At 43.5% G+C, this 12,448-nt stretch overlaps 1 protein-coding gene across 6 annotated transcripts in view; it reads right to left on the bottom strand.

The window, feature by feature from the left end:
- Nucleotides 1-12,448, bottom strand: part of CDH23 (cadherin related 23) — a 597,280-nt gene that overhangs the window by 263,554 nt on the left and 321,278 nt on the right. For all 6 annotated transcript variants that reach the window (XM_072628247.1, XM_072628248.1, XM_072628249.1 and 3 more), the window contains exon 10: nucleotides 2,059-2,171. In XM_072628247.1, the coding sequence (XP_072484348.1) occupies nucleotides 2,059-2,171 (113 nt within the window). The remainder of the gene's footprint in view (nucleotides 1-2,058; nucleotides 2,172-12,448) is intronic.

Consider the following 12,448-nt stretch of genomic DNA (forward strand, 5'->3'; position numbering starts at 1 on the left):
AAGAAAATGGAAGAGCAAGATGGCCAGTGGTGGTGGATCATGGAAGGGAGTCTTGGAAGGAAGACTTAGCCCAGGCTGTAAGGGGTTTTCAATGTCCAAGAGGACTTGACTAGCACTAGCCACACTGGCCTCTCTCAGACCATCCTCAGCTCAAGGTCACCGCCACCCTAAGACAGCTTCTCTCTCTATTACCCTCAGGACTTCTTTCCTCAAATGAGGTAATATTTGTACAGCATCTTGTAAACCTTAAAGCATCATAAATGCTAGATATAATCGTTAGGTTGTTGTTGTTACTTAATCACTCTTGCAAAGGACTCAAAGTTTTTTTTTAAAAAATCTTTTTTAAATGATCACAACTTCAGGTTCACACATGTATAGCCAGAAAGGACCAGGAGATCACACAGCCTGGCCCCTCTTATTTTAGAAGCAATGAATTGGAGGCTGAGAGAGATTTTGAGGCTGAGGTCACACAGCCAGCCAGTGGCCCAAGCTGAATCTGAACTTGAGTCTCCTGGGCTCAAGTCTAATACGTTTTCTGCTATACAAGAGCTGGTTTATTATTCCTCCTTTTTAAAAAAATCAGTAAATAGTTTGGGGATCAGAAGTTAGGATTTTAAAGTCAATATGTGTATTTCATGTAGTAAAACTGTAAATGGTGAGCAAAGTATTTAATACAAACTAGATTTTTCCCCATCTGTAGAGTATATGCTATGTCTTCTGTGGTACCGAGATTACAAAAAATTCAGAGTATCTGAAACATGCATTTAATGTGTTTTCAAACGTTTGTGGAAATTAAAACATTTGGAGAAAAGTGTATAACATTTCAATTTGTCAAGATTTTTTTTTACTCTTGTGTCTTTAAATGCTTCATATAATGCAAAACTATAACTGGAAAAACTTAAATTTGATAAATTTCAAATCGATTTTTCTGTATTAAACTTTTAAAACATCAGTATGTTAAGTCTTGAGAGTAGTGTGGCAAAATAATAGTAATAACTTGGTACCTAGTAAATATTTAACGAATACTTGTTGACTTGATTAAACTGTACAAATTCCTTTTTACATATTATCTCATTTGATCCTCAAAACATCCTGATGAGGTAGGTGCTATCATTATTACCCTCATTTTATGCATGAGGAAACGGAGACTGAGACAAATGAAATGACTTTCCCAAAGTCATGCATCTCAGTGGGATTAGAACTCAGGTCTGGCACACCTGGCTGTGTCCCCCACTCTCATCTCCGAGGACCTTAGATGACTAAGTGAAATATCTCTCATACAGAACTTTGGTAGGTGGAGTTCTGACCCAGGAATTCCTTATAGCATGAAATCACAATTCTGGGAATTAAAAAAAAAAGGAGCTCATTGATATTCCCAAAACCACACAGTAATTCTGAGAGAGAGATTGGATTTGGACCTAGTCATCCTGACTCCATCTTAAGGCTTCAATTTTCATGAATCCAATCACTCTGTCCACATATCTCCAATCCATCAGAGTCCTTCACTTGCACTGGATAGGACAGGGTGTGGAATTCCCTCTGTGCCCGTAACAGGATCATGGGATTTAGAGCAAGAAGAGACCTTGGAAGTTCTCTAGCCCAGCTCCCTCCTTTTAGAGATCAGGAATCTGAGACCCAGAGAAATCAAGTGATTTGAATAAGAACTTGCACAAACAGTTGTGCTTTCCGCACAACAGTCATATAGGTGCAAGTATTATTTTTGACATTTTACATATGTGGAAACTGAGGCTCCAAGAGATTAAATGTCTTGCCCATGGTGATAAAGCCAGTGTAAACGTCAGAGACAGAAAGTGAACACAAGTCTTCAGACTCAAAGCCCAGTCCTTTTTCTACTCTACTCTACCATCTCCTTTTCTTTTATTTAGAAATAGGAAGGGAGGCTCCCACTGAGGGACCTAGAAGGTAAAGGGGACCTAGGCTACGTTTGCCTTTCTGGGGTAGAGTGGAGGGCATGCTCCCTTCACTTCACTGATTAGATCTGGATTTGAAAGAGGACCCCCATATCTTCCCCCTGGGCTTGGGAATAGCTCTTCTTACCTTTACTGTAAGGATGAAACCATGGCTATAGAGAGGGTTTTCCCGGTCCAGAACACCATTCAGGGTTAGTGCCCCACTGATGTAGTCCAGTGCAAAGATGCTGTTGGTGTTACCTGGAAAAGAAACCAACTGTGGTCAGCAAAAAGGTCTTGAACTCAGGTCGACTTGGAACTATAGAAAATCAAGTGATTTCTGCTGATCATCTGGACAGAGAATAACTTGTTTCCTATGGAAAATAATGTAGTTAGGTTACTCTCCTGCTCTACAACCCATAAAGGCTCCCTACCGATGTTGACATCAAATTGAGCTAACTGCTTGACTCTGAGGCTCTCTTTAATTGGTTCCCATTCTGCCCAACCATTATTCCCATTATTCCCCAACTTGTTCCCTCCAGTCTTTAAAGTTTCATTTGGCAGACTACACACGACTTTCTCATGCTCCCTTTTGCTTATGCGAGTCACAGAATCACAATATCTCAGTCCAAGGTGATCTCAAAGTCCAAATATTCCCCAAGTGTACCTGACCAAGAATCTCCTTTACGATCTCCAGTCAACCTGGGCTTGAAGCCTTCCACAAGAAGGAGGAGCTCACTTCCTCCTGAGAAAGTCCACTGTACTTGGGAACACCTTTAACGACTGGGAAGTTTTTTCTTAGATGAAGCCTAAATTTGTTTCTTTGAAAATTCCACCCATGTGACCCAGCAATACCTCTTCTAGGACTGTATCCCTAAGAGATCATAAAATGGGAAAGGCTCCCACATGAACTTTGGTGGCCAAAAACTGGAAATCAAGGGGATGCCTACCAATTGGGGAATGGCTGAATAAATTATGGTATATGGATGTAATGGAATACTATTGCGCTATAAGAAATGATGAACAGGAAGACTTCAGAGAGGCCTGGAAAGACTTCTATGACCTGATGCTGAGCAAAAGGAGCAGAACCAGGAGAACTTTGTACACAGCAACAACCACAGTGTGCGAGGATTTTTTCTGGTATACTTAGATCTTCATTGCATTGCAAGGACTTAAAAAATTCCCAATGGTCTTTTAAGGCAAAATGCCTTCCACATGCAGAGAAAGAACTATGGAATTCAATCGCAGAATGTAGCAGATCATTTTCTTTTGTATTACGTTTTGGTTTCTTATATGATTTCTCCCATTCATTTGAATTTTTCTATACAACATGACTATGGTGAAAATGTATTTAATAGGAATGTATGTGTAGAGCCTATATATGATTGCTTGCCATCTTGGGAAGGAGGGAAGAGGTGGGGGGGGGGGAGAGAGGGGGAGGGAGGGAAAGAAAAAATCTAGGTTGTATGTAGTGATTGTGGAACACTGAAAATAAATTAAAAAAAAAAGAAAATTCCACCCCTGGTTCCAAGTTCACCCTCTTCCAACTGGCTAGTCCTTAGATGGAGCCTTAAATTCAAGGGTCATAAGGATCAAAGGAAGCCCTGCTGTCCTCTTGCAGGAGACTAGGAAGGATGCTCAGAGCTATCTCCTGATGAAGGCAAATACTGGTGCAGTTCCAAGGAGCTCTAGTCTGGAAGTTTTCTATGACTACAGGGTGGATTTAGATTTCAGTCTAAGTCAAAGCTGTAGCTGAGACATCTTGGTACACTACCATCAGTCAACCAACAACCATTCAACATGCCAGGCATTGTGCTAAGTGCTGGGAATTACAAACAAAGGCAAAAAACACAGACCCTGCCCTTAAGGGGCTATATTCTAATGGGAGACAACATGGAAAGAGTCATACATACAGAATATACAGAATGGAAGTGGAAAGTTATCTCAGAGAGGGAATTTCAGAGCACTGCAGGAAAGACTTTTTGCAGAAAGTAGGATTTGAGCTGAGTTTTGGAAGAGGCCAGGAGGCAGAAGTGAGGGGAGAGCTTCCCAGGTCTGGAGAGAGCCAGTAAAAGGGCATGCCAAGGTGCCAAGGTGGTAAACCCATCACCTCCAATCTCTCTTCCCTTCCATCTGCTTCCTGCATTCCCAAGGTATCAATAACACGGTTCAGGATTTGTTCAGGCTGAGGAGAGGGGCTGGATAATTTTTCTCTTGGCTTGCGGGTGCTGAGTAATGGGATGGAGGGAATAAAGGGGAAAGAAAGGAAAGGAAAGGCTGACCACAGTTGGTAACTTCATCCAGGTACTAAATACACACACACACACACACACACACACACACACACACACACACACACACACACACACACATTGAGAAGCTGGGAGGAAAGTCAGTTGAATTGTCTAACTAGGGGACCAAGAGTTGCTGTAGGTCCTCCTGGTCAAGACCTTAGGAAGTGGTCAGTTTCCAAAAAAACCTCAGGTAGTATTTTCTTTTGTCTCCAATCCCTAGAAGATCCAAATTAATTGTCTGAAGCTCGTTAATTAATTGTCTTAGGGGACTGGCCCCAGAGTCACTCCCTGCCTGGGATGTTGAGGCTTATTAATAAAATTGCACAACAGGAAACCAGCTGAACAAACAAGGGCCTTTCTCCTGCTTCTAAGTCCCCTCAGAGAGGGAGATTTGATGTTACAATCAGTGTTTACAGAACTAGCCGGGGACCTCTCTTTGACATAGCTCAGGCCCAGACCTTATCCTTCATGCCTTAAAGGCTGAGAAAGAGGTAGCTGATATGAAAGGACCTCTTCCAGAAATATACCCTCCCACCATGTAAAAGACACACACGAAGCCACATTTTCCTCAGCAGACCCACATGCACAGACCTCACACCCCTATACTCCCCTTTGGATGTCTCTAATAATACCTACCCCATGGCCTCATACATCTACCTACCTCCAGACACTCCACCACACTCAGCCCTTTGCCTCACCCCTGCCCATCCCTCACACACGATCTGTTATTTCTTACACTTTAGCCTCTGAAGAGTTCACCTGCCACAGCCACAGTCACAGTCACCTGTCAAGGAGAAAAGGACTAACTCCCTAGCCTATGCATCAGACCCACTAAGGTGCCACCTACAAATGCTATCCCCAATGAATCAGTATGAATACAACCCAGTGACTTTGGGAGGGGGCAGAGCAGATCCCATGCCCCACGGAAAGTGAAAGACAGAAGAAATCACACACTGAAGGGGAGAGTAATGCATGTAGGATCAACTCAGGGGGTACTTTGGGGGTGTGACTTTTCCCCAATTGCTTCTCAGCCTGGGAAGAGACCATAGTGTCTGCCACATAATATGGACTTCAATGTTTCCTGCACTGAACTGCATTGAAGAATGGAGCCTCTCACTTGAGAATGGCATTCCTCACTGGGAAGGACGTTTTTCTGTGTAACGAGCCTTATTTATCCCTCATGGAGCTATCAATTTCTTAAGAGAGAGAGGATGGAGAGAGAGGATGGGCTTGTGCTGGGCCCTCCAACTCCCTTATATCACTCAGACTGAAATCCCATGTACTCAAGGAAGGCTTCTCAGACTATCAACAGCAGAAGTGATGAAGAGCCTTGGCTCTTTCCAATACGGGACTGTGAAGTGCTTAGTCTCTTAATTAACTTTCGACCCTGAAGTGCATTTAACCCTTAACATGAATGCAATAATGCAAAACTTCCATCAATCAGTCACTTAATCTATAAATATGTATTAGTCACCTATTATGTGCCAGGATCTGTGTTAGGCACTGGAGAGACATAGACAAAAGTGGGACAGTTCCTTCCCTCGTTGAAGTGTCTACATTCTTGGGGAAAATGAGCAGTAGTCACTCCTAGGGTGGGTCCTAGGAGTGAGTTTTCTGCCTGGTCTGGCTTATATCTGACCACTTGCTTAATCATGCTTGAATGTCCTTGACCTGCTCACCCACATGATGTGTCTGACACAGTGGGCAGGGGTCTGAGTCTAATTTGCCGTGTGCTATGTCTAGCTTAGAGTGTACTGTATAATTTTCTGATGATTTAGACAAGAAGGGGGAGAGAAAAAAATACAAAAATATATGCCATCCTTAGTATATGAAGATGATGCTACCAATTCAATAATAGTACGGACATGGATTTTGAGTTATTTTTCCATTTGTGGGATGAGCTGCTATCAACCTATCCCCATGCTCCCACTTGGTCTGATAAAGGAAATACATTTGCTGGTATAGCAAGAAAACACATGAAGTAGGAGACCTGGGCTCTAGTCCTATGTTTGACACTACCTGTGGACAAATGGCTTCTTCTTTCTGACCCTCAATTTCCTAATTGGTAAAATCAATGGGTTGGAGTAGATGATCTCCAAAGGTCATTTTCGATCTGACCTTCTATGATTCTGTATATACAAACACATGGGTAAAGGCTATAGTTGTTGAATCAGCAAAGGAAGGAAGAAAGGTAGGAAGGAAGGAAGGGAGGGAGGAAGGAAGGAAGGGAGAAAGGGAAGGAGGAAGGAAAAATGGATGGGATGGAGGAAAGAAGGATAGAAGGGAGGGAGGGAGGGAGAGAGGAAGAGAGGAAGGATGGGAGGAAGGAAGGCATGAAGGAAAGGAGGGAGGGAGAAAGGAAGGATAGTAGGAAGGAAACAAGCATTTATTAAACATCTACTATTTGTCATGCATTGTGCTAAGTGCTGGAGACACAAAGAAAGGCAAAACATTTTTCCTTTCCTGGTGGGGGGAGGGGGGATAACATTCACAGCACTATGTATGAAATGTACATTTGATCCTCACAACCCTATGACATGGGTGCTATTATTAACCTCATTTTATGCTTGAAAAAACTGAGGCAGGTAGAGGTTAAGTGACTTGTCCAGGATCAAACAACTGGTAAGTGTCTGGGGATGGATTTGAAGTCAGGTGTTCTGACTCCAAGCCTTACACTCTATCCATTGTTCCTCCTTGCTGAAGTGTTGGAATTGTGGTCAGAGATCCTGAATTCTAGTCTTGGATTTGCTACTTAATAGATATGTGACCTTGGGTAAATCACAACTTCTAGGGCTACTGGTTTTCTCATGCTTAAAATGAAAAAGCTCAACTCCCCGACTTTTAAATTCTTTTACAGGTCTAGCTCTACGGTCCTAGGATCTATGATCACATTCAGAACCTTGGCCAGCGAGGTTGAGAGTGTGATTATATTCTCATTTCCTGGGTTAAGCAGCTGTCTATAGACAGAGGAGATCTGATAACTTGATAGACTGAAGCCCCCTGCCTCAATGTTTGGATGTCCCATCTCAAGGGGCAGCTGTCGCGGTGGCAATCCAAGCTGGTTTTTATTTCTAACTTGGAAAATGACACCACTGATACTCCCAGCCCCTGGCCTGAGGCATTCTTTACCCAAATCCCCTGGGAGTACAGACTGCCTCTTACTTGCTCAGTCTCCACCCCTGAGCAGAAGGGAAGCTTCACATTTGGATACTCAATGCCCTGGTGGGGTGGTTCATAGTTGGGCAAGGAAGATGCCCTGCTGAATTAAGGATGGGCAGTGGGCTCTGAAAGTTCAGTCTCAGTTTCAGTCTAAGGATTCTGAGAAGTCATGATTTTAGCAGCTAGGAAAGGAGGGTCTAAGTGCTTCATTTTGGGAAAGGGAGGATTTCTCTTCCCAGCATAGCCCCCATCTCCAAGAGGCCTGAATATTTAGGCCCCTAGAGGTAGGCAAGACAGAGGGTAAGAGTAAAGTCTATAAAACTAGGAAGTTGTTACAAGTGGGTGTATGTGGGTGGCAGAGGGTGTGTGTGTGTGTGCGTGTATGTGTGTGTGCACACATGCCCACACATGTGTAGGGAGTGGGGAGAATGTAACTTTATTCACTAGAATCCTGGAGACAGAAGTCTCCCCATTTGAAACTTAAAAGAGATAAGTTTTGGATGAATTAAAAAAAAATTCTACTTTAAACAGTGGAGATTAAACCAATGAGGCTTATTTTTACAGCTTGAGGGAGTGTAGGCTAAAAATATAAACTGTTCTGGAAACGTTTAGATAAATTCCTAAATATTATTGAAGTCTGAAGTGATGGCGGATAGGCTAAGGGGAAATGTCCTGTAGGCAGTAGGAGATATGAGTGAAAATGAATGTGGCTGGGACTGGAGTCACTGATTTGACAGTCATTGCACAGACAGGAGGGGGGAAATCACAAGGCAGCATCCATGTACACAGGGGGCCAAAGTCAGAGAGCTGCTTCCCACATTTCATGCGCAGATAGAGTTATCTGAGATGAAAGAGAAGGCAGAGAAGGCACAATTGGAGGGGTAGGTAGATCTGCCTTTTAGATGAGTCAGACCGGGGTAGAATGGGACGCAGTTTTGGTGCAGAACAAAGAAACTTGAATGTGAAATTAGAAGACTTGGGTTCAAGTCCTGAATCCTGTTGATTACCAGCTTTGTGATCCTGATTGAGTCCCTGAACCTCAGTTTTCTCATCTGTAAAATGGAGATGATAAATGCAAGTAATTCATACCCAGTAGTGCTGCGAGTGCTTTGTAAACTGTTACATGTTATATAAATGTGACCTACTGTTATAACCAGACTTGTGCTATGTCACAAAAAAAACCAAACAAGAGAAGCAAGGAAAAAAGCAGCTATTATGTGCCAAGTACTGTGCTAAGTACTTTACTAATATTATCTCATTTGATCATCATGACAACTCTAGGAGGGAGGGGCTATCATTAATCACAATTGGTAGTTGAGGAAATTGAGGTAGACATAAGTAAAGTGATTTGTCCAGGGTCATACAACTGGTAAGTATCTGAGGCCATATCTGAACTCAAGACTTCCTGAGTCCAGCATTCCATGCAGTGCTCTATCCACTGCATCATTTAGCTGCCTGTAGAGAAAAGAAAGTTTTTCAAGAAGGGAATGGTCAGTCATATCAAGTTCTTGAAGAGAAGACAAGGTAAATTGAGGCTGAGAAAAAGTGTGGAACTTGGCCAAGAAGGAGTTATGGAAAGAGCAGTTTTAGCAGCATGCTGAGGATAGGAGCCAGATTATGGGGCAGAGAGTGGGGTTTAGTGGGCAGAAAGAGCCCTTTTCTTGGAGTTTGGAGGGACCTGGTGACCCTGGACAAATCATGTTACTTCTCAGAGACTAGGCTTCCTCATCTGTGATATGTGCTGAGTTTTTGTGAGGTTTGGATGGGATGATGTCTGCAAAATGCTTTGTAAACCTCAAAGATCTCAGCATCCATGGGGATGATGACCCTCCTAACGGGAAGCCTGGTGATCAGAAAGTGGAGGCAGTGGGTGTCATCTGCTTAGGAGCAGTGTTTGGCTGTGAAGGCCAGAGAGCAAAAGGAGGCCAGCATCCAGCAAGCTTGAGGGGTTTTTTGTGGGTTGGTTTCCAGGGCTTAGCATGTACCAGGAACATAGGAGACACTTAATAAATGTCTATTGAATTGGCTTGTTTATTTGAAGATGAGTGAGACTTATGTGTGCCTAAAGGCAGGAGCGAAGGAAACTAGTGATGAGAGAGAGTAGATTTGTTGGAAAGGGAAGGAATCATGGTGGTACAGTAGAGTCTACTGAGCAGAACACTGCATTTGGATGGAGGGTCTGGGTTGGAATTCTGTTTTTGCCACTTCTTAGTTGTGTGAATGTTGGTGAGTCCTTCAGTCTCTGGACCACAGCTCATGTATTTGTTTGTTTTTTTAATCTGAAAAATAACAGAATTGACTATTCTTCTAGGTCTATATCTATGAGCCCAAGTAAGGGGACAAGTTTTCTTAGGAGTTGTCAGGATGAATTCCAGAAAACAGATGGAAACAAAAATTCACCTCTACCTTTTGAGACAGGATGGAAGACTGGGGGAGAGCAGAGGGCAATGGTAGGAGAGCTTTATTGAGGCTCCCACCTTGGCTTTTTCACTCCTTCTTGTTTCAGGGATGTACTTGGCCTGTCCCTGCTCCCCCCCCTCCCCCAATGCCCTCCTCTCCACCATCCCTACCATCTCTATGAAAATCTCCTCTCCGTTCCTTGTTCTCTTGTTATCTCCCTGTCAGCTTCTTGACCCAGTGAAGAGGTCTGGCTTGGTTTAAAAGCAGTTTAGTGAGTGGTTGACAGTGCGTGTGGCAACATGGGCTGATGGCTTTCAATTGGTTTGTCTGCTCTACTGGGCTAACGGCAATTCCTTTCCCTCTTTTGCCCCTCCCCAGCCCTGCTTTGGAGAAGAGCCAGCTTCAAGGGCTCCCTTGGTCTTGATCTCCTCTTGACTCTGAATGGAGATCTGGCTTCTCCTCAGGCCCTTTGAGCTTTGTCTCATGGGTAGCAGGAGGAGAGGGGGTTCCCAGCAGCTCCTAACCTCAGAGAAGGTCACTGTATTAAAGATCTCACTTATCTCTATTTCCCTCTTTCTTTCTTTTCTCTGCAAATCTTTGGAATTATCATTCAGCCAGCATGTAGTATTTACTGTGTGCCCAATTTTGTGTTTGAAGCTGTAAGGAATAATAATTTTAAAAAGCAAAGTCATAGGTGTTTTTTTAAAAGATGATGTTTCCCTCTCTTACCTGGACAGACGGGGACCTGATCCCACCCTGACTGGAGTGGGAGCTTTAACCTATCCTCTTTCCTGACTCACTCCTCCTTAGCTAGCTTGCTGGTTCCCCTGCTCCTAAGGGCTTAGCACATCAGTATCTCACTTAGTGGGATCATCCTATCAATTTAGCTTCCCCAGGAGCAGGGAGTACAGGTGTCTACTACTATACCTGTGGAACCACAGGATTTTGAGAGAGAAGAAGCCTTAGAGAACATCCAATTCAACACCTTCACTTTACAGAAGAGGAAAATGAGGCACAGAGAAGGGCAAGCCCAGCAGACTTTGAGGGGCTTATTGCCCAATTGGTCCTTAATTAACTTTTGAGGGCCCGTGCTTTCTTAAATACCCATCCCCTCCAGGGCTTATTCCCAGGACTCAGTTGGGCCAGGGATAAAGGGATGGAAGGAGATGATCTCTGCTGCTCTTATCCACTTGGAGTTAGTCTCCCCAGACTTTCCTAACCAGCTCTCCTTGAGCCCCATTGATAGAAGCTGTCTTCAGGACCATGGGTAGACCTGGAGCTTTGGCTATATTTATTTCAAGAGTCACTCATTCATAGCATGTCTCCAGGGCCTTATTATTGTGTTATTCAAGTGAAAAGAGTCCGCTAGGTGCCAATTCTGCTTCAGCTGCCATTTTCCATGAGTTAGAACATAGAGTCTTTCCCCTAGGCCAGTCACTTTGGGTTCTTTTGGGTCAGGACTCTGTTCCTGCTCAGAGGACAAGTCACAGGAAGTCCCTGGTTGTCCTCTCTGAATGCCCCTAACACCTGAATGCTTCAAGAATCCCTGACTTTGTCCCCAGTGCCTATAAAGCTTTGTTCATGTTCTGTCTCTGACATGAGACCCTCACTGATTCCCTTCTCCCCCATACTAGTGCATCTCTGAAATTTATTTTGTAACATTTTCATATTTATTTAAATATGAACATGCCATTCTCCCCCAATAGAATATGAGTTTTTTTGAGTGTAGCAATTGGGATTTTTTTGTCTATATAACCCCAGCACTACCATGATGGCTGGAATATAGTAGATATTTGATAAAATACTTATTGATTGGTTCCAGAGGGCAGAACTATGGGTGAAGGTTGATGAAGAGACCAATTTCAGTTTGCCTAGGGAGCAGCTATGTTGCAATAATAAATCTCTGAAAGTGGAATGGGCTACCTTAGAAGATTGTGGGGTTTTCCATTCTGAAGGCCTTCAAGCAAAGACTGGACAACCACATGTCATGACTGTTGGAGAGGGGAATTATAGTTCAAGTTTGAGATGGACCTGGAATGACCTGGAAGATTCCTTTTAATTCTGACATTCTATGATCCTTCATGGCTATTTTAAACCTTAAAGCTCTTGGTACCAATATCTATGGGTCTGAAAGTGAAAGGGTTAAGGTCTCTCTCCAAGGGGCCTTGGATTCTCCTTTCTGCCAAACTCAATCCCATTCAACAGTTATTTTTGAGCAGCCTGCCCCCCCCCCGCCATTCCTTGCAGGCATTTTTACCTGGCTCAAGTGCAGACCCAACACCATCCAGCATGGGCCTGTAATTTAGCTTGCCATATAATTCCTTCAATGTATAATTAAATCTGGAAGCCTGTTTGAGATATGGCCTCAATGCAAGATGCCTTATAAATTAAAGATTGTTATTTAGCTGCCCACTGACAAAAGGACCAGCTACCGGGGCTGTCCACAGGCTGTGCTGGAGTCAATAACTCCATGAGAAACATATGGCACACAGAGGTTTGGGTTACAGCTGCACTTGGAATTGGGGCTGGAGATACAGGCTGAGAATTTCACCAACCTTCCTCCCTCAAGCTCTCTGGCTGTGGATGGAAAGGAATTCCCACTCCTCAAGTCTCTCCAAAACAAACAGAAACCCAGTTCTAAAGGACTGTGGTCAGGAGAGGATAACACATTTAGTTTCTAGAGTA

Source organism: Notamacropus eugenii, chromosome 1, assembly GCF_028372415.1.
Source record: "Notamacropus eugenii isolate mMacEug1 chromosome 1, mMacEug1.pri_v2, whole genome shotgun sequence".
Classification (NCBI taxonomy): domain Eukaryota; kingdom Metazoa; phylum Chordata; class Mammalia; order Diprotodontia; family Macropodidae; genus Notamacropus; species Notamacropus eugenii.